The sequence below is a fragment of the Lithobates pipiens genome, unplaced genomic scaffold (assembly GCF_037356315.1).
Source record: "Lithobates pipiens isolate NorthernLeopardFrog02 unplaced genomic scaffold, aLitPip1_a1.2 Scaffold_17, whole genome shotgun sequence".
NCBI lineage: Eukaryota > Metazoa > Chordata > Amphibia > Anura > Ranidae > Lithobates > Lithobates pipiens.
Genome location: NW_027507755.1, coordinates 5,514,337 through 5,537,318, shown reverse-complemented (window position 1 = coordinate 5,537,318; position 22,982 = coordinate 5,514,337). Strand labels below are relative to the sequence as shown.

The window sequence follows — 22,982 nt, the reverse complement described above, 5'->3', positions numbered from 1 at the left end:
ATTGCTGCATTTGCACATTTTAAAAGCCAACATAAAGGAATAGTAGTGGTAAAAAAAAAAAAAAAAGCCCTTGGGAATTGAATTAACCTATTTCTTGGTTTAATTCTCCTTTAAGGGGGTGTGGCAGGGGGGCGTGCCCCATGCCTACATACCTTTGCTGGTAGGTGTCCCTCATTCCCATCTCAAAATGTTGGGAGGTATGCCTAAGTACTGTACCAATGAAGGCATTATTTGCTAAAGCTTTGTGTTCAAAAATCATTTGCCATGTTTTTTTTTTTCTTAAAGTACTAGTTTTACCTTTTTATTCTATTTTTTTGTACTGTTTTTGCATCTCATAAAGCAAGGTAAAAAGTGTACATCCTGAAACCATGTACTGTGTGTAATTACAGAATTCAGACGTAGTTCTAAGACAACTGTCAGCAGAAAGGAAACATCCAACTTTCAGCCTGCGGATAATCCATAATTTGGCCCAAAATAACCAGACACAATAATAGGGGTCTGACAAGTGTGCCTTCTTTGCTTAAAAACGGTATTGTTGGCTTGGAAGCAGCCTACTGTCCCGAGAGGAGACAACACATCTTCATTTGCCTACTTTATTTTTTATTTTTATTTTTTTAAAGATCGTAAGAAAAAAAAAAAAAAAGTTTTAACAAGAATTGGGCTTCACTTGGGACCTTGCACTTCAGGCAGGATCCACTTGTTCAATGTGTCACCTCCATTCCTCTTCTGTTAATGCTGCATGAAAGGGCAACAAAAGAACCCGTGTATATTAATAATATATTCGCCTTTCCTCGACTTCCATCGTACGGTGGGGAGTGACTTCATTCCCATGCAGGGCCGGAGCTACCACTAGGCAAACTAGGCAGACGCCTAGGGCGCCCTGCTGCCTAGGGCACCTGGCCACTGCTGTTCCTACTCTCTTCTCTCTCCAGTAAGCAACTTATGCCATGTACACATGACCGGACTTTGCGTGGGAATGAACTCTGATGGACTTTTCGACGGAGTTCCAACGGAGTTCCGCTGAAACAGACTTGCCCACACACGATCACACCAAAGTCCAATCGTTTAACGTGATGACATACGACTGGACTAGAAAAGAAGTTCAATAGCCAGTAGCCAATAGCTGCCCTTGCTTTGTTGTTGGTCGGTCAGACCTGCATGCAGATGAGTGGTTTTCTCAATAGGAACTGGTTCTGGTGGAAAGATTTGAAACATGTTCTATTTCTAAAGTCCGTCAAATTTTTCGACAGAAAAGGTCTGATGAAGCCCACACGCGATTGAATTGTCTGACGGATTCGTTCCATCGGAACTTTGCTGTCAAAGTCCAGTCGTGTGTACACGGCACGTCTTAGCAACAGCAGCCAGCCTCCACTCTATTCACACATAGTCTCAAAGGCGCAGTGACGGCGAAGGACTGTGTCTGTGTCTCGACTCCCAAATGAATGGAAGCAAGCGGACATTAATTCAGGGTCGCTGGTGAGGCTGCATTTCATGGGCGCTGGTGAGGCTGAATTTCATGGGCACTGGTGAGGCTCCATTTCATGGGCACTGGTGGGCTGCATTTGATGGATGATTTATTAAAAAAGGTGGGGTATACATGGACAGGGCAAATGGGGTGGAGTCAGGGGTGGAGCCAGGGGGTGGCAAAATGAGGTTTCTCTTAAGGTGTCAAAAATCCTTGCACCAGCACTGTTCTCATGCCAAAAACATTTTTAGCAATACTGAGTAGCCCAAATCTTGCAAGAAGAGTATCATGTGCTCCTTAAACTACCAGAGGTGTACCAAGAGGTTGGCCAGACTGGCGCCCACCAGTGGTGCGGGTCGAGGGGGGGCATATTGGCAGTGTTTTACTGCTCTTCTAACTTGTTCTCACACACACAGCCCACCTTCACATCACCTCACATGCTTCAGATGCAGATGCATGTCTCCCGTCCCTGCAGCCCTTCTCACACACACAGCAGAACAAAGCTGTCTCCTCCCCCTCCCCCTTCTCATTCAGATCTGTATACACACAAGAGGAGGGGGAGGGGGAACACACGCCGACTTCAGGTCCGTACAAACTTTTCTATGCTTTATAGATAGGCAGGGAGGAGGGGGAGAGAGTGGCTGAGATTGGGAAGGAGGAAACGAAAACGTTGTACAACCTGTACATGCCGTGAACCCTGGGATAGAACTACAGGTCCCAGCATGTTGTGCACCTCCATTACAGCCTGTGATAGGACTAGAAGCTCCAACATGCCTTGCTCCTCTATTTCTGCCTGTGATAGAGCTACAGGTCCCAGCATGAATGATCTGCACTTTTATTGTAGACTAGGTTCCTGTGTGACTTGGCTAGAACTAAAAGTCCCAGCATGCTCTGCACCTCTCTTGCAGCCTATGATAGAACTACAGGTCCCAGCATGCTCTGCACATCTCTTGCAGCCTGTGACAAAACTACAAGTCTCAGTATGCTCTGCACTTTCATTGCAGCCCACGATATAGAACTAAGACCCCTTTCACACCAGGGCGTTTTGCAGGCGCTATAGCGTTAGAAATAGCGCCTGCAAAACGCCCTAAAGAAGCTGCAGCATTGTGTGTAGTGTGAAAGCCCCCAAGGGCTTTCACACTACAGCAGTGCGCTGGCAGGACGTCAGAAAAAAAGTCCTGCCAGCAGCTTCTTTGGAGCGGTGAAGGAGCAGTGTGTTTACCGCTCCTCCACCGCTGCTCCCCATTGAAATCAATGGGGCAGCGCTGTAATACCGCCGGCAAAATGCCGCAATTGCGGCGTATTGCCGGTGGTTTTAACCCTTTCGTGGCTGCTAGCAGGGGGTAAAAGCGCCCCGCTAGAGGCCGAAATGCGGCAGTATAACGCCGCTAAAAATAGCGGCGTTTTACCGGCCACGCTATCGGCGGTATGGTGTGAAAGGGGTCTAAAAGTCCCACTATGCTCTGCAGGAGCATTACAGCCTGTGATAGGACTACAAGTCCCAGCATGCTTTACAGAGGTGGAGCAGAAGACCAGGGGGGTACAGAGTAGGGTTGCCACCTTTTCTTCAAGTCAAACCCGAACACTTTAGCGGCGCACAGAATTATTCTTTTTTTTTTGTTATATAAACTATACATATATTTTGCTATTAAATAGCATTTCTAATCATATGAAGTTAATAACAAGAGTCCCGATTTAGATCAGAGTCCACAGAGTTCTCCTTTTACATTTGAACTCGCAGAGTTCCCTTTCACTGTAAGGGGGGGATTCTGCAGACTCTGATGTAAGGGAGAACTCTGGGGACTCTGACATGAGGAATGCTCTGGGAACCCTGATCTAAGGGGGAACACTGAGAACTCTGATATACGGAGAGGACTCTGATGTAAGGGGGAACACTGTGGCTTTGGTGTAAAGGAGAACTCTGATGTAAGGAGTGCTCTGAGAATCCTGTTTTACCTTAGTGTACTCACTCAGAGGCAGGAGAGAGAAGGTGGGAGACTTCAGTCACAAACGGGGATGGATGGTGAGCTCACTTACCCCTTGGCAGTCAGCAACTTTCATCCAGATGTCTCTGAGGCTGCTGGACTTCAAATTTCCAGCCCCCACTTCCTTTTTCCGAGGCACATCCCTGGGGACTGGAGTGTGGACAGAGGGGTAGGGGCGGGAGGAAAAGGTGCAGATCGAGCCCTCGCTCCTCTCCCATCTGTACATGTATTTGGGGGGGATTGTTAATAATGGCTTTGGGCAGTGTGAAATAGAGTGTAACACACTCTCAGCTTAGACAACTGCAGCCAGCAACCCTTCTGGGAAGCCATAGTCCAGTCTGAATAATGTGTCCGGGTTTCAGGCAGGCTGAAACCCGGACGTATGATGCCAAACCCGAACTGTCCGGGTGAATCCTGGACAGGTGGCAACCCTAGTACAGAGGTGGGTCTGAAGACCAGGGGGGTACAGAGGTGGGTCTGAAGACCAGGGAGGTACAGAGGTGGGGCTGAAGACCAGGGGGATACAGAGGTGGGGCTGAAGACCAGGGGGGTACAGAGGTGGGGCCGAAGACCAGGGGGGTACAGAGGTGGGGCCGAAGACCAGGGGGGTACAGATCTGGGGCCGAAGACCAGGGAGGTACAGATCTGGGGCCGAAGACCAGGGGGGTACAGATCTGGGGCCGAAGACCAGGGGGGTACAGATCTGGGGCTGAAGACCAGGGGGGTACAGAGGTAGGGCTGAAGACCAGGGGGATACAGAGGTGGGGCTGAAGACCAGGGAGCTACAGAGGTGAGACAGATGTGCAGAAGGTACAGTGTTGGGGAAGAAAAGCAGGGGGTGTAAAGCAGTGGAGCAGATGAGAAAGCGGGTTACATTGGTGGGGCAGATGGGTTCAGTGTTAAGACAGATGAGAAGGTGATTCAATAGTGAGACAGAAGAGCATGGGGATACGTCTGTTGGAGCAGATGTGCAGGGAGCTAAAGCGGTGAGGCAGATGAGAAAAGGGGTACATTGATGGGGCAGATGAGCAGGGGGTTACAGTGGTGGGACAGAAGAGCAAGGGGTACAGTGGTGGGGCAGATGTGCAGGAGGTACATCGGTGGAACACATGAGCAGGGGGTTACAGTGGTGGGGCAGATGAGCAGGGGGTTACAGTGGTGAAGCAGAGGAGCGGGGGGACACTAATCTGAGGTGTGAAGGTGCAGGATGTTAATTTCTCACTACGAAAGTAGTTTTAGAGCATTTACTGTATAAAAAATCCTTTTAGTGATTGAGAATGTGAAGTTGACATTTTTTGTTATAAAATTGGCACTCTCAATTTATTTGAAAACATTTATCCGCACACTGTGCTCAAAACGTTGCCTACCCCTGTACTAGAACATTTATTACTATTATTATTATTATTATTATAATACAGGATTTATATAGCACCAATAGTTTACGCAGCACTTTAGAAAAGAAAAGGGAGACAATACAGTTATAACACAACAATAACATACAAGAGGATTAGGAGGGCCCTGCTCCGAAGAGCTTACAATCTAAAAGCATTGCATTTTTTATTTAATTTGGGTAAATAAGATTTTTTTATTTACAGTTTTTTTTTTCTCTTTTTTACCGACAGCTCAACACTAATTCTCATACACTGTCAGGAGAATATGAACAGGTGATGGTTCAATAACAGTGGCAGGTTTTATGGTGCTGCTGATTGTATAGAACACAGGACATTCTAGATTGACATCTACATGTGCTGGGAAAGCCCATCGCATGCTTTCCCAACACACAGGGAAATGCACTGCACTTGAGTGGTGGTGCCACTAATTGTCAAATGCACCCCCCCCCCCCCATGCATCTGCAAATACATCCTATTCTGAATGGTGCTGCAGCAGAATGCGGTTCTATGCAGTATGTTTTTAGAAAAGAGCCGGGGACTTCTTTTCCGCGTTTTTCACATGTAGGGGAGTGCATTCAAATGAATGGGCTGCCCTATGCGCAAGAGCATGCAAAGAGGCACCCACGCAAGCAATAGTGCCAACCAAGCCCACTCCCACCACCCTGCATTGAGCTGTGATGTGTAGCGGATGGACGGGGCAATTTGCTTTGTGTGCCGTGTGTTCAGTTCACACCACTAAAGTGAAACCAAGTAGGATGTTCTTTATCACTATACTGTTTTTGGCGCACTACAACACTGTGTACAGCGGTGCATAAACAGGAATGATATGTCAGTTTGTTACATTTCAAAAAGCTGCAAAATGAAATGTTGAAAGAGTTGAATATTGCGATGAATTGTAATAAACACATCACTCTGTTCCCTTCCCAGCGCACACCAGGGACCTCTTCTGATAGGAGGTCACGTTGAATTTTAGATAGCCAAGCTAAGCACAATATGAAGCATAAGCATAATATGAATACAAATTCTTATCTTTTAGTATATTTAGCACCTTTAAAAATGTAAAATAAGTTATATTAGAAAAAATAGAAAACCTATTAAGGTTTATAAGGTTTTATACTTCTGAATGTGATACCACGTGTTTATCCTAAATCTCATCTGACTACTATGTTTATATGCAATATCTTTTTTCAAAAGTCAAAACCATTGAAAAGGGACTGTATAGCCTAAACATTATCTTTAATGGATATGCAGACAATTAAAAATGAAAGGAAATTGTTGTAAAAAAACAAATTGAAATTCTAACTCTTTAATGAAGGGGGGGGGGGGGGGGCGATACTGATTCTCGCCAAGGGTGCTGGAGACCCTAGATACAGCTCTGTAAACTACTCAACATTCTCCAAGATTTTTGCGAGAAGGATGATGACATCACCATTGTATATACACACACACACAAAAGTGTCCTTTTCTTGATCATACATCACGGGACACAGGAGCTCATTACATAGTGGGTTATATAGGCACCTCTGGTGATTGGACACTGGTTAACCCCAATTAAGGAGAATTCCTCCCCTATATAACCCCTCCCATATGGGAGGCACCTCAGTTTTTTCGCCAGTGTCTATGGTGGTTGGACGTAAAACATGTGCTATGAAGAAAGCTCTGTGCAGGTCCCTGCGGGGGCCTAAGGGCTACAACAAACCGGATCCATATCTCGGGCCGATATTTGACTCCCAAGATGGTATGGTACCCGGGCCTCGTCATCCGAAGAAACGAGGTTTGGCCTGTAAGTCCTCTCCTATTGGAAGACTGGGCTCTGGGAAAACCAGACTTGGTGTACTATTTACATAGTGGCATGAAAGTTTCTGGCAGAGTCTTTTACAAGGTCCAGGTAGGAGGTTCTTCTGAGAAAGAACCCCAAAAAAACCTGAAGGTTGGCACAACTCTGCCCGCCGTGATGGGTGAAGGCTGGGATCTGTCTGTTTTCAGCAATTCCTGCGGCGAGGACAGGTAAGGGAAGTTAATCCTATATATAATTATATTATGGATTTCTTCATTTGAGTAGTTGTATGTCTTACCTGGTTTCCACCACTAGAGGGAGTAAGAGCAGCCTGATGCATACTTGCATGCCTTTCAGTACACACGCTCAGTGAAGCCTGGTTCTCCAGAGGTCTCACGTCTCCACTGCAATCCCTGCCACAATAAGGTAATACAGGGGTCCCACGTAGTCTGGGGGTCCCACGCAGCTCTGATAGAGATTCCCTTTCCCCCCTGGATTCCGGCGGTCCTCGTGCACGTGTGCACGCACGCCGAGCGCACTCCCGGGCTAATGGAGGAGGGGGGGTGTGGTTGTGAGCCGTGCACGTTGGTGTGCACGGCGCTGTACTGCGCAGGCGCCAGGTGGCAGTTTTAAAAAGCCCAGAGCATCAGGGGGCTGTAAGTGTGAGACACAGGAGCTGTGGGCAGTAAGCATCCCAAGGGATTGGATCCAGGCAAACCTTAGACACCTACTCAGCATCAGGTTGTGCAGTTTTAAGCATATATATTTATTGTTAGACTTTAAGCACAACAGTGATTGCACTTTGTACTAGTACCTCTGCTTTGTAGCTTAGGACTATGTCTCCTCGCAAGAGGGTCTCAGGGGGAGGTAACAAGGGCACTGGTAAATCACCGCCTAGGTCCAGGGGTTCTAAAAATGCCTGTAGGTTACCATCCCCCCCTGCAGGACCGGAGCCAGCCTCACAGGATGAGTCAGTGCCCCTGTCAGGTTTTGCAGCCTCTCCTAATGTCTCAGTCCCGGTATACGTCACTGAGGACTCCTTTAGGGCTACATTGGAGGGTTTTGAAGGGAGAATCATGAATTTTATTTCAGCTTCCCTGAAAGATAGCAGGAAAAGGGGTAGATCCCCTCCCTCTGCTGAGATTCCTCTTTCAGATGATTCTTCTGACAAGGAGGAGAGTTCCCTATCTTGGGACAGGGATCTTGAGCAGTCGGAGGAATCAGAGGAAGAGAGAGTCCCCTCCTCCCAGGCGCTCAGAAAACAGGTGCAGTATTATACTGAATTGGTGCGTACCACATTCAGAATGCCTGCTGCTGAAGTCGCTACGTCCTCTGTTTCTTCCCTGGGAGTCAGGAAAGTCCCACAGACTGCTTTTTCCTTTCCAACTCATCCCTTAATGGATAAATTGATGTATGAGGATTGGGGACATCCCGATAAACTGTTTGCTCCTCCTAAAAGGTTTTCTGTGCATTATCCTCTGGAGGAAAGTTTCGCCAAGAAATGGGGGGGTCCCATCTGTCGATGCGGCTGTTTCTTGCGTGAATAAAAACCTGACCTGTCCATTGGATAATGCTCAGGTATTTAAAGATCCAACTGATAAGACGTTGGAAACATTATTAAAAGCCTCCTTTTCCAGGACTAGCGCTGTAGTGCAACCTACAGTCGCAGCCGTGGGGTTGTATCAGTTCCTCAAGGAACAGGTTAAGCAGATGCTTGGCCTCCTTCCCAGTGAGGAAGTGGAGATTAATGCAGAAATACCTCAAATTCTGTGTTTCATGATTGATGCGATTTTGGATTCTGTCCAACAAGCATCTCGTTTGTCTCTCCTGTTGGTACACATGCGAAGGGCCCTATGGCTAAAGAATTGGGCAGCTGAGCTATCATGCAAGAAGCATTTGCTTGGGTTCCCGTTTAAAGGGGAACGTTTGTTTGGAGAAGAATTAGACAAATTCGTCCAAAAAATTTCCGGGGGTAAATCTACTCTCCTTCCAGTCAAAAGGAGCAAACGTCCATCATTTAGGTGTTCTCTCTCTCCTGGAGCATCAAGCTCTAAGCAGTGGCGACGGCCTTCTCAACCCTCCTCTACAGGAAAGGCTCAGGGCCGGGCCCAGGGGCAGAAAAAGACTTGGGGGCGAAAGCCTGCCAAGCAGAGCCCAAAAGCTCGGCCGAGTGGGGGGAAGGCTTCTGCAGTTTGCGGAAGCTTGGCGGGAAGAGATCCGGGACAAGTGGGTGATCTCTTCGGTATCTCTGGGCTACAAAGCTAGAGTTTCAGGAGATTCCACCTTCTCGCTTTCTAAGGTCAAGGATCCCCTGGGACCCAGTAAAGCAAAAACCGCTATTTCTGGCCTTAGATCACTTACTATCCGAGGGGGTGATAGTAGAAGTGTACCCAAAAGAACAGGGTTCAGGGTTTTACTCGAATCTCTTCACCGTTCCGAAGCCAAATGGAAGTGTCAGACCTATCCTGGATCTGAACCGGTTTTTACGCATCCGGTCCTTCCGAATGCAGTCAATTCGCACTGTGGTCTCCTCCCTGCAAGGGGGAGAGTTTATGGCATCAATAGACATCAAGGATGCATATCTCCATGTGCCAATTTTTCCCGCACACCAAAAGTATCTAAGGTTCGCGGTAGAGCGGCGCCATTTTCAATTTGTGGCCTTGCCATTCGGGCTCGCTACGGCCCCTCGAGTCTTCACAAAGATTCTGGACCCTCTCTTGGCAAACCTAAGAGCTCAGGGTATAGCCGTCATGGCTTATCTAGACGACTTGCTTCTCATGGAGAAAACAGTAGCGTTCCTGAACCACAGTGTTTCCAGAACGCTAGAACACCTGGAACGCCTAGGTTGGATTATAAACCTAGAAAAGTCGTCCCTACAGCCTGCTACCAGGTTGGAATACCTGGGTATGGTTATCGACACCGCTCAGGGGAAGGTGTTTCTTCCAAGGCCAAAAGCCTTGGCCATTGGGGATCTGGTGCGCCTAATTCTGGGCAGGAGATCTTCTCCCATTTGGTTGTGCATGAGACTGTTAGGGAAAATGGTCGCCTCCTTCGAGGCCGTTCCATTCGCCCAGTTCCACTCAAGGCCTCTGCAAAGATGCATCCTTGCGGCTTGGAACAGGAAGCCCCAATCCTTGGATTTTCCTATGCGTCTATCCCCAGGGACACGCAAGAGTCTCGTCTAGTGGTTACAAACCGAGAATTTGCTGAAGGGCAAAACTTTTCTTCCTCTTCCATGGAAGGTTATTACGACAGATGCCAGCCTGACAGGCTGGGGAGCAGTGTGAGAGGAGACGTGCTCGCAGGGGAAATGGTCTGTGATCGAGAAGCTATTGCCCATAAATGTCTTGGAAATCCGGGCAGTTTATATGGCTCTCATAAAGTGGTCTTACAGACTACGGGGTCTCCCGGTTCGGGTTCAGTCCGACAATGCCACAGCAGTGGCCTATATCAACCACCAAGGCGGTACGAGGAGTCTGGTTGCGCAAAAAGAGGTGAATCGCATACTTGTCTGGGCAGAAAAGCATGTTCCATGCCTTTCTGCAGTCTTCATTCCAGGAGTGGAAAATTGGCAGGCGGATTTTCTGAGCCGCCAGCAGTTGTGCCCAGGAGAATGGGCTCTTCCCCCCCGACGTGTTTTTGGACATATGTTGCAGGTGGGGTACTCCAGACGTAGATCTGTTTGCGTCCAGGTTCAACAGAAAACTGGACAAATTTGTATCAAGAACAAGAGATACACTTGCTCAGTGGTCAGATGCTCTGACAGTTCCCTGTGATCAGTACAATCTGATTTATGCCTTCCCCCCATGCCCGCTTCTGTCGCGGTTCCTGGGAAGAGTCAAGAGGGAAACAAAGTCGGTGCTTTTGGTAGCCCCAACTTGGCCCAGGCGACCTTGGTACGCAGAGATCATGAAGTTGGCAGTAGGCAGGCCATGGATCCTCCCTCTCCGGCCAGATCTGCTCTCATAGGGTCCAATTTACCATCCTGCTTTACACAGTCTGAATTTGATGGTTTGGCTGCTGAGACCCACATTCTGAGAGACCGTGGGCTTTCGGGGGCCAGTCCTTTCTACTCTGGTTAATGCCAGAAAGCCGGCCTCCAGGCTTATTTACTACAGAATATGGAGGGCATATGTTTCCTGGTGTGAACTCAGGGAATGGCATCCTAGAAAGTATGTCATTAGCAGGATCCTGGCCTTCCTCCAGTCAGGCCTAGAAATGAATTTGGCCATAAGCACTATCAAGGTGCAGATTTTGGCCTTGTCAGTGATTTTTTCAGAAGCCACTTGCATCGTATTCCCTGGTGCGGGCTTTCATCTATGCGGATAAGGCCGCCAGTCAAACCTCCGGTATGCCCATGGGATCTGAATTTGGTTCTCTCGGCTTTGCAGGGGCAACCTTTTGAACCTTTGCATCTGGCTTCATTAGTTCTTTTGACCAAAAAATAGTTTTTCTTGGTAGCCATATCCACGGCTAGAAGAGTGTCAGAACTAGCAGCTCTCTCCAGCAAAGAGCCGTATCTAATTGTTCATAAGGACCGGGTGGTCATGCGTCCCAACAGGTCCTTTCTACCTAAGGTGGTTTCGGGATTCCATTTGAATCAAGATGTAATCCTACCATCCTTTTTTTCGGACCCACAGTCCGCAGAAGAAGAATCTTTGCACACTTTGGATGTGGTTAGAGCAATCAGCATCTATCTTCAAGCAACTGCTTCGATTAAAAAAAACTGATTGCTTATTTATTTTGCCGGAAGGCCCTAGGAAGGGCCAGGCGGCATCAAAATCCACTCTCTCAAGGTGGATTAGACAGATTATTTCTCAGGCCTATAGTGTTAAAGGGAAAATCCCTCCTTTTCAAGTGAAAGCGCACTCTACTAGGGCTGTAAGTGCTTCTTGGGCAGTGCATCACCAGGCCTTCCTGGCTCAGATCTGTAAGGCTGCAACTTGGTCATCAGTCCACACATTCACCAGATTCTATCAGGTGGATGTCAGAGGGCAAGAGGATATCGCCTTTGGGCGCAGTGTACTGCAGGCTGCAGTTTAGGTCCTCTGGTCCATGGCGGTCTATAATTATGATCTGTCTCCCTCCCCTCAATCTGAGCATTGCTTTGGGACATCCCACTATGTAATGAGCTCCTGTGTCCTGTGATGTATGATCAAGAAAATAGGATTTTTATATACAGCTTACCTGTAAAATCCTTTTCTTCAGAGTACATCACGGGACACAGGGCTCCCGCCCCTCGTGGGTTTTATGGGGTTTCCTATTGCTTTGCTACAAAACTGAGGTGCCTCCCATATGGGAGGGGTTATATAGGGGAGGAATTCTCCTTAATTGGGGTTAACCAGTGTCCAATCACCAGAGGTGCCTATATAACCCACTATGTAATGAGCTCCTGTGTCCCGTGATGTACTCTCAAGAAAAGGATTTTACAGGTAAGCTGTATATAAAAATCCTATTATTTTCAACACTTTTAGGGAAGGGGATAGGTGGCACCTTATATAAGTGGACTTTGCCTTTAAAGTGGAACTTAAAGAGATTGTAAAGATTTGTTTATTAAAACAAAAAAAAAAACTAATCATACTTACCTTCACTGTGCAGCTCATTTTGCACAGAGTGGCCCCCGATCCTCCTCTTCTGGGGTGGCTCCTCCCCACATCAGATAACCCCCTAGGAGAAGCCCTCTCCCGGGCGGTTACCTTGCACTCCCGAGTCCAGCATTCGGTGTCCATAGCCGCCGAATGTATGACTCAGCCCCGCCCCCGGGCGCCCACACCATTGGATTTGACAGCAGTGGGAGCCAATGGCTGTGCTGCTATCAATCTATCCAATCAAGAGCTGAGAATCCCCCCCCCCCTCCCCCTTGGGAAGAGGAAGAGTGCGTCCCCGCCAGATGAATTTCCAGGGCTCAGGTAAGTAAAACTGGGCTGGGAGGCCGGTCACTGCCAGGTGTTTTTTCACCTTAATGCATCCTAGAAAAAAAAAAAAAATGTAGATTTACAACCCCTTTCACTCCAATCGACACTGATTATTTTTAATCCTCATGCTGCTAGCATTAGTACATAGATAGGGAAGTGTATTATATTTACTTGTGTTAAACCTTTTTTTGTTACATTTATTCAGTTACTTCCTGGTTTCTTGCCTAGGTACACTCTCCTGCATGTATGCTTGAGCTAAGGGCAGATGGAATCCAGGAAGTAAATACTATATGAATCGTTTACCCTTACTAAAGATGGCCACGGCTATATCTGCTAGGGGGGTGTTTTTCAAAGTGATTTCTCAAGAAAATAAAGCATGGATGCATAAATGGATGAGGGAGTTGGCTCTGAATATTAAAAAAATGAATGATATTGTTGTTTGGTTTGTAGGGCTCAGATACAATGAAGATCTACTTTAAGGTGCAAGGTCTGCTTTAGAGTCTTGCCGCTGACTTCCTACTGTCCTTCTCAATTTTTGTATACGATACAGCATTTGTTTTTTGTAGAAGCGAGGAAGGTTCAGAACCTCTGTAAGGTTTTTATTGCCATCTGTTCATCCCAATAACATACGTTCCACTCATTTTTCCTGGTGTCACAGGAGTAAAAGAGAGACGTTTTTGCCAATGGCGTTGCAGACAGCAAGAAAAACCTGACAGAACATCGAACTATTCTTCCCAATCTGAAAAAAAAAAAAGCATGTTTTGACGGGAACAGTAAAAGTGGGGAATTGGAAAAGGGTTATAGATGCTGAACACATGGAAGTGCTGGAACATACTATATATAAAGATATATACTCACCGGCCACTTTATTAGATACACCTTGCTAGTACCGGGTTGGACCCCCTTTTGCCTTCAGAACTGCCTTAATTCCTTGCGGCAGAGATTGAACAAGGTGTTGGAAACGTTCCTCAGAGATTTTGGTCCATATTGTCATGATAACATCACACAGTTGCTGCAGATTTCTCAGCTGCACATCCATGATGCGAATCTCTTGTTCCACCACATCCCAAAGGTCCTCTATTGGATTGAGATCTGGTGAGTGTGGAGGCCATTGGAGTTCAGTGACCTCATTGTCATGTTCAAGAGACCAGTGGTGAGATGATTGGAGCTTTGTGACATGGTGCATTATCCTGCTGGAAGGAGCCATCAGAAGATGGGGAGACTGTAGTCATAAAGGGATGGACATGGTCAGGAACAATACTCAGGTAGGCCGAGGTGTTTAAATGATGCTCAGTTACTACTAAGGGGCCTAAAGTGTTCCAAGAAAATATCTCCCACACCATTATACCACCAGCCTGATCTGTTGATACAATGCAGGATGGATCCATGCTTTCATGTTGTTTACACCAAATTCTGACCCGGCCATCTGAATGTCTCAGCTGAAATCGAAACTCAGACCGGGCAATGTTTTTCCAATCTTCTATTGTCCAATTTTATCTGATTCTGTGTGAATTGTAGCCTCAGTTTTCTGTTCTTAGCTGGCAGGAGTGGCAACCGGTGTGGTCTTCTGCTGCTGTAGCTCATCTGCTTCAAGGTTCAATGTGTTGTGTGTTCAGAGATGGTATTTCAGAGATGGTATTCTGCATACCTTGGGCGTAACGAGTGCTTATTTAAGTTATGTTGCCTTTCAATCATCGTCTGACCTCTGACATCCGCATTCTGCCGCTCGGTTCGAACTATCGTCTTCACCACATCTAGATGCTTAAATGCACTGAGTTGCTGCCATGTAATTGGCTGATTAGCAATTTGTGTTACCAAGCGATTGAACTGGTGTCCCTAATAAAGTGGCCGGTAAGTGTAAATGCAGAGGTTAGTATGCCAGAAAAGCATCAAAATGCTACTTTACTGGTCCTTTATCAAAATTCCTCCTAATATTGAGGGCTGTATTGCTCCTGAAACAATATTCCTAATCTAATTTTCAAGATACTGTCTTCGGGTGCTGCAGGGACTACTACTAAGAAAATAAATAAAAAAATAAAAAAAATTACATTTTAAACATTAATGTTTTCTTAAAAATCTTTCAAAGTTTTCATTTTTTTTTTTTAAGGTGCAGTGTATATCTCTAGGTCACCGATCTGCCATGCCCATAAATAAGGATAGGGTGGGACAGCGTTGGGTTCTGAGCAAGTGGGCTTTACTGCTTATTTTGTACTTTATATACACATAGAAATCCCCATTAAAATTGCCTAGATCTCATTCTCATGGGATCATAGAGATAACATTTACTATCCAGGCATATACCTAACACTGACCTTCTTTACTAGGAATAAAGTTGTATTCTGTCTCAGCCAACTGAAAGCTGATCTAACCTTATCTCTTAACATATACAAAAGCCTTTGTAAGTTACGGAATACACAAGAGAACTCTCGCAGCCAATTCAGTGCATGCGTGTTCTGTTCCTGTGTACACAGTATGGGCATCTTCTTATTTTTTATACAACAGACAGCATCTACTTTAACAGGTTCTTAGGTTATAAGACTGGCTGCACAGACTAAAGGCCCATACACACGATGCAAATTTCAGAAGGGAATTGTAATTTGACGGCCTGTCGTCCAAAATTCTTACCGTTACCCTGTTTCCCCGAAAATAAGACCCAGCGTGATTTTTGGTGATGGCTTCAATATAAGCCCTACCCCCCAAATAAGCCCTAGTTAAAGTCCTTGTAGGTCTTATTTTCAGGGTAGGGCTTATTTTCAGGGAATCCGATTCTGCAACCGATTTTCATTTTTCGTAAGAAAAAAGCTGGATGAGCAGACTAGTTCATTTTTGTCGAACGACAGCTGAACGTTTGATTTTCGGATGGTCAGTACAGAAATCGTCACACAAAAGTCGAAAGTACAAACACGAATGATTGGAATCAAGGAACGACCCTGAAGAGTTTGGTCTTGTAAACTCAAGTCTGTAATCTAGAATTAACATTCGTGACACGGCACTTGATGAAAAGTCGAAATGCAGCGCACATTCTCTTCTTCTGTAATGGGATAATAATGAAGCTGCTTTGCTGGTGTTACTGATGGAGTTATGCCAAACGGTTTTTTAAAAGGCTTTTGTTTTGTAGTGATATAAATAATATTAATATTATGGCTGTTTGATTATTTTTTTTTTTTTTTGGGGAAGTTACCACAACACTATTATCCCGTAGTTTTTAAGATTAAAGATACAACTATGTTGGTGTCCCTTGTTAATTTTCCATTGTGTTGTTTTTACTGTAACTGCCTACTCCCAAACTGTCATTTGAAGATCAGGAACAATCTGAGAATCGCAAATCAGCGATCACCAAACTTCTACTAAGGCCGCGTACACACGCGGGGACTGTTCGCTCAACTTTGTTCGTCAAACAGTTTCAGCGGACAGTCCGCTCAAAATTAGCATGGACGGACTTGCCCACACACGACGAACGAACAGTCCGCTGAAACCGTGCGCGATGACGTGAACGGCACATACGACGGGACTAGAAAACGACGTCCTATACACTGCAATGCAACCTTCGGCGTGTAAATTCTTTCTGAGCATGCGCGAGACTTAGTTTGACGAACAAGCCTACACACGGGCGGTCTGTCCGCTCAAACCAAGTTTCAGCGGACAGTTTTTCGGAATTTCCGAAAAACTTTGTTCGTCAGACTGTCCGCTGAAACTGTCCGCTGAAGCCCACACACGAGCGGACTGTCAGCCGAAACACTGTTCAGCGGACAAAGTTGAGCGAACAGTCCCCGCGTGTGTACGCGGCCTAACACAAAATTAGCAGAAGGGGCCCAAAGGGTGGCACGCCAGAAAAAAAAACATAGTAGGTGAGGTTGAAAAAAGACACAAGTCCATCAAGTCCAACCTATGTGTGTAATTATATGTCACTATTACATTGTATATCCCTGTATGTTGTGGTCATTCAGGTGCTTATCTAATATTTTTTTGAAACTATCAATGCTCCCTGAGGAGACCACCGCCTGTGGAAGGGAATTCCATATCCTTGCTGCTCTTAGAGTAAAGAACCCTCTACGTAGTTTAAGGAAATTAACTTCCTCTTTATACTCTCGTACTACGTCACTACATTTTTGTTTCTCGAACGACAACTTGCGGATAGTTAGTATGTTACACAAAATCCTGCACGTACGACAATCGAACCGTGTGTACGAGGCTTTAGCCATGCTTTCCCTTGCCATGTTTTTCTTATAGTGAATATCTGGACAAAATGTAAAAAATAAAAAATAAAAAACATTTTTAGTAAACCTCTACAAGCACAATTTTACATTTTAAAATGCCAACAAGTGCAGAAAAACACTTGACGAGCTACCAAAAATCTAGTTTGCAGGGTTCAGGAGTAGGGATGAGCTTCGTGTTCGAGTCGAACATACGTTTGACTCGAACATCGGCTGTTCTCCAGTTCGGCGATTAGCGAACGTTATGGGCCGTTCGCGCCAAATTCATGTGTCGCTCACGGTCCACAATGCACTGCGCCATTGCAGTGCATTGCTGGCTCATGATTGGCTAAGCATGCACTGTGACCCCGCATGCTTGGCCAATCACAGCGCCGGCAGCGAGGAGAGCCATGATTGGCCACAGGCAAGAAACCCGTGGACTTGTACGTGGCAGGGAGGAGGTAGCTGCGGATCATGTTGTCCTTAGAGGACTCCGGACCGAATGCCTCAGCTAACCTACGCTGCATGGCCTCCCTGATTCTGCAAAGCCTGCGGAAGGATCCTCGTATTTTTTCGGATCAAGGAGAGGGACCATTACTGGCTGGCCACTCTCCTCGATCCATGGTACAAGGGTAAGGTAACCTTATCTTGCCGTCGCAGAGGGAGCAGAGGATGAGTCATCTCCGGGAGGCCTTGCAGAAAGGTCTGTGCAACGCGTTCCCAGAGACTGGGAGGTTACAAACTTCTGGTCCTGGACAACTTGTTGCTGAGGCATCAGTCAGAAGGAGTGGTGGAGAAGGTGGCTGTCTGACCAATGCGTTCAGACAATTTTTTAGTCCGCAGCCCCAAGGTATGATCGGTTCCAGTAACCATCTGATTTACATGGTGCAGGAATACCTAGGGGCAAGGTCAGACTTGGACACCTTTCCCACCGAAAATCGGGAGAGGTTGCAGTGTCGTGGCACCAGCACCAGTGCCTAAGGCCCAATTTTTCTGCCCCTGTTTAACAGGGGCATTTAATTACAATTTTTGATGCAATGCTTTGCAGCAGGGCTCATTTCTACACTACAATTAGAGTATATGTGAGAGGTTGCAGTGTCGTGGCACCAGCACCAGTGCCAGCAGCCCAATTTTTCAGCCCCTGTTTAACAGGGGCATGTAATTATAATTCTTGATATAATATTTCACAGGAGGGCCCGTTCCTGTGCCCACCCAGAGTAACTGTGAGGACTTATAGTGTTGTGGCACCAGCACCACAACCACCAAAGGTCAATTTTTCTACCACTGTTCAATGGCATGTAATTACAATTCTTGATATAATCGTTCACAGCAGGGCACTCCAGCACCCACCAACAGTCACTTTGAGGGCTTACAATGTTGTGGCAACACCAACACCTTGTTCCACCATTTCTGCAGAGCATATAGGGCAGGCCCCTACTTTCAAACATCCAATTTACAAATGGAGGGAGACAACAGGAAGTGAGATGAAAAAAGACGGACGGCAAAACAAATTATACAGGGGTGATAACCCTTCCCTATGTTTTCCAAAAAGCTTAAAAATAGATTTTTTGACTGGAGCTACACTTTAAAAATGTACCAGTTCAAAATTACACACAGATTCTACTTAACACAACAAATCTACACAGTCCCTGTCTTGTTTGCCCCGCCTGTATACTGCTGTTCTGAGTATATGGGGCCTAGGGGCCCCGCGTCTTTCCTTTTTTTAATATGGGTACGGGGTTCCCCTTAATATCCATACAAGACCCAAAGGGGCTGGTAATGGGCAGGGGGGGGCTACCCATGCCATTTTTCTCAATGATTTTCATCCATATTGCCGGAACCAGATATTACATTAAAAACGCAAGCAGTTTGAAATTTATTTTTTTCCGTTAAATGTCATTTTGTGCTGGGACTGTTCTAAACACGGGAAACACGTGGCACTTCACAGGCATACTATAGACACCCCCCAGGCACGATACTTAAAGGAATATTAAACTTTTTTTTTCACTTTAATCGTCATTAAAATCAGTGCTCCCGCCAAAACGGCCATTTTTAAAAACATTTTAGGCATTGACCCATGTCCCCTGGGGCAGGAGCCAGGTCCCCAAACCCTTTTTAGGACAGTATCTTGCATATTAGCCATTAAAATTAGCACTTTTAATTTCGAACGTTCGAGTCCCATAGACGTCAATGGGATTCTAAAGTTCGTACGAATTTTCGGTCCGTTTGAAAGTTCTGGTGCGAACCGAACCGGGGGGGTGTTCAGCTCATCCCTATTCAGGAGTGCGTTAAGCAAAGAATGCAGGCATCAGAAGTGCGCTGCGCTCAGAATGCAGGGTTCAGGAGTGCGTTACTCTCAGAATGCAGGTATCAGAAGTGCATTGCGCTCAGAATGTAGGGATCAGAAGTGCGTTGCACTCAGAATGCAATGATCAGAAGTGCGCTGTGCTCGTAATGCAGTGATCAGAAGTGTGCTGCGCTCAGAATGCAGGGATCAGAAATGCATTGCGCTCAGAATGCAGGAATCAGAAGTGCGCTGCGCTCAGAATGCAGGGATCAGAAGTATGCGGCACTCAGAATGCAGTGATCAGAAGGGGGTTGCTCTAAGAAAGCAGGGATCAGGAGTGGGTTAAGCTCAGAATGCAGGGATCAGAAGTGCGCTGTGCTCAGAATGCAGGGATTACAAGTGCGCTGTGCTCAGAATGCAGGGATCACAAGTGCGCTGCGCTCAGAATGCAGGGATCACAAGTGCGCTGCGCTCAGAATGCAGGGATCACAAGTGCGCTGCGCTCAGAATGCAGGGATCACAAGTGCGCTGCGCTCAGAATGCAGGGATCACAAGTGCGCTGCGCTCAGAATGCAGGGATCACAAGTGCGCTGCGCTCAGAATGCAGGAATCAGAAGTGCGCTGCGCTCAGAATGCAGGGATCAGAAGTATGCGGCACTCAGAATGCAGTGATCAGAAGGGGGTTGCTCTAAGAAAGCAGGGATCAGGAGTGGGTTAAGCTCAGAATGCAGGGATCAGAAGTGCGCTGTGCTCAGAATGCAGGGATTACAAGTGCGCTGTGCTCAGAATGCAGGGATCACAAGTGCGCTGCGCTCAGAATGCAGGGATCACAAGTGCGCTGCGCTCAGAATGCAGGGATCACAAGTGCGCTGCGCTCAGAATGCAGGGATCACAAGTGCGCTGCGCTCAGAATGCAGGGATCACAAGTGCGCTGCGCTCAGAATGCAGGGATCACAAGTGCGCTGCGCTCAGAATGCAGGGATCACAAGTGCGCTGCGCTCAGAATGCAGGGATCACAAGTGCGCTGCGCTCAGAATGCAGGGATCAGGAGTGGGTTACGCTCAGAATGCAGGGATCAGAAGTGTTCTGCGCTCAGAATGCAGGGATCAGATGTGCACTGCACTCAGAATGCAGGGATCAAAAGTACGTGGCGCTCAGAATGCAGTGATCAGAAGTGAGTTGCTCTCAGAAAGAAGGGATCAGGAGTGGGTTACGCTCAGAATGCAGGAATCAGAAGTGTGCTGCGCTCAGAATGCAGGGATCAGAAGTGTGCTGCGCTCAGAAAGCAAGGGATCAGAAGTGTGCTGCGCTCAGAATGCAGGGTTCAGGAGTGTGATGCGCTCAGAATGCATGGTTCAGGAGTGCATTGCGCTCAGAATGCAGGGATCAGAGGTGCGCTGCGTTGAGAATGCAGGGATCAGAAGTGCGTTGCGCTCAGAATGCAGGGATCAGAAGTGCGTTGCGCTCAGAATGCAGGGATGTTGGGGAGGATGATGTGAAGGGTGGTAGAGGACACTGTTATGGGGGTGGCCCTGTTCATAGCAGTGTCCCCTTCACATCACCTCCCCCCAGACACACACACACACAGTAGTGTCCTGCCCCCCCCCCCCCTTATCTCCCATAGCATTGGCCACTGTGCCTTTTACATTACACTACACCACACACACACACACACACACACACACACACAGTAGTGTCCTCACACACCCCCCCCCCCCCCCCCTTCCCGAGTTCCATAGCATCTTACCTGTGCACATGAGAAGAAGCATTGTTTTGAACAGAAAGCGGGGGAGCTGGCAGAGCGACTTTTCATATTAACATGCTGGTGATTGGTTGCTTAGGACCTAGCAACCAATCACCTGTGGGTTAACTAGAAAAGTCAACTTGGCCAGCTCCTCCACCCACACTGCATCCTGTGCTGCCTCTGGCTCTCTGCTGTGTACTGATGACAGAGGCAGAGGAGGTAGGAGGGGAGGGAGAGAGGAAGGAAGACCAAAGGCGCATAGGAGGCTGATTGCGAAGACCAGTGATGTATCAAATAGTGTCCCCCATCGGATAGTGTCCGCCCTGTACTGCGCTTGCTCAGTACGGAGGATAAGGAGAAGCTGAACATATCCAAAGATGAACGGCACCTGCACAGCGAGTCCAGGTTCAAGCCCCGTCATCCAAGTGAAGATAGAATTAGAATAAAAAATAGCCGAGCGAAGCAACCGTATGTCCACTTGGATGGTGGGGCTTCAACCTGGACTCAGTGCGCAGGCACCATTCTTCTTCGGAGACTTTCGGAGTCTCCTTCTCCTCCGTACTGCGCAAGCGCTGCACGTGCGCATTACGGGGCGGACACTTTTTGACAGAACACCGGCAGCTAGCAGTAGGAGGCGGGGGGTCGGTGGGGAAGACCTGTTCCCGGTCTACCTGTCACCAACCCCCGCTGTAGAGTGTATCTACAAAAAATTCACAGAGCTGTCCATCCTGCGAATCTGCATGCACATTCATTTGTTCAGTGCAAATGCTGGCAGAATTCAAAGTTACTAGACTATTTTTTCTCCAGCTTGGGATGTTCTTCATTCCTAAAAACAGCATGAATCAGGAAAATACTGCATTATGACCACTAGATGGAGTTGATGATCAAAGTAAATAATAATTATTTTTAAAGAAAAATGGGAGTTTTAGAAAATTGGAGTTTTAAGGTGCATATTAATCAAATTGAAAACAGAAATCGAATTTCGAAATTTTATTTAAAGCGGAGGTCTACCCTAAAGTGGACCTTCCGCTCAATGGAACCCTCCCCCCCTCCGGCGCCACAATTGGCACCTTTCAGGGGGGAGGGGGGTGCAGGTACCTGTACAGTACAGGTATCTACACCCACTTCCGGGATAGATTCTGCAGAAGGTACACCCCTTTCCGCAGAATCTACGCCCCTTTCCGAAGGTCCCCCGCTGCCTGCTGGGAAACACACGGATCCCAGAGACAGCGGGGACCATCCTTATTGCGCAGCGCGACTCGCGCACGCGCAGTAAGGAACCGGGAAATGAAGCCGAAAGGCTCCACTTCCTGATTCCCATATCCAAGATGGCGGCGGCAGCACCCGAGAGACGATCAAGAGATCGGCTTCGGGTGCCAACATCGCGGGCGCGCTGGGTGGGTAAGTGTCATTATTTTAAAAGTCAGCAGCTGCAGTATTTGTAGCTGCTGGCTTTTAAAAAAAAAAAAAAAAACGGGCCGGACTCCCGCTTTAAGCACTGCAATACCGGGCTATAGTCATATGACGTCCGCAGATGGGATCTCCCATCATGGTCGGGCATCATATGACGTCCTCGGTTTTTCGCCGCTACTGCTGTGCTGGTCACGTGTACTATTCACGTGAACGGCGCTCGTGCATGCCCCTAGGATGCATTCAGAGCGGCGATTGGGGACGAGGCTTGTCACCCTGACACAGCCCAACCCCATTCACAGTAAGGAGCTAATGAAAATGGCTCTTTACCATGTGACCGGCTGTATCCAATCACAGCTGGTCACAGAATGTCAGCAAACTGAGGTAACGAGATGTTACCAGGTTGTCCTCCTCACACACCGATATAGCGTGTAAAAAGGAGATTGTGGTAACATCTCGTTGCCGCTTACAGTGCACCCCAACACACTGATTGCAGCCCCCCCCCCCCAATAAAGAGGACCTGTCACCACCTATCAAAATACCTTGTCACCAGCCATCAAAGTACCTGAGTACCTGTCGGTATATCTGAGTACCTGTCACAGCCCATCTGAGTACCCGGGTACATTTGCATTATTATCTGATAAACTGAACAACGCTTACCTGAAGCTTACAGGCTGTCATACAAGTGTCAAACAGGGCAAGCAGCCACAACAAATACACTGCCACCCTGAGGGTCCTTAAATACCCCCTCCATCCCCAAGGTGTCTGACATCACCGCAGCGATGCGGACGCCTATTGGTTGTCTTTGGTGTATT

The 22,982-nt window shown here is 47.2% G+C and overlaps 1 protein-coding gene across 4 annotated transcripts in view; it reads left to right on the top strand.

Moving 5' to 3' along the window:
• The window catches only part of CUNH11orf97 (chromosome unknown C11orf97 homolog), a 148,706-nt gene that overhangs the window by 97,345 nt on the left and 28,379 nt on the right, over positions 1–22,982 (top strand). The window contains exon 6 of one of the 4 annotated variants that reach the window (XM_077484962.1): positions 390–4,079. The exons of the other annotated variants lie outside the window; for them this stretch is intronic. Within the exon in view, the coding sequence (XP_077341088.1) occupies positions 390–463 (74 nt within the window). The 3' untranslated portion in view covers positions 464–4,079. Of the gene's footprint in view, positions 1–389; positions 4,080–22,982 lie in introns of those variants that run through there. 4 annotated transcript variants of the gene reach the window in all.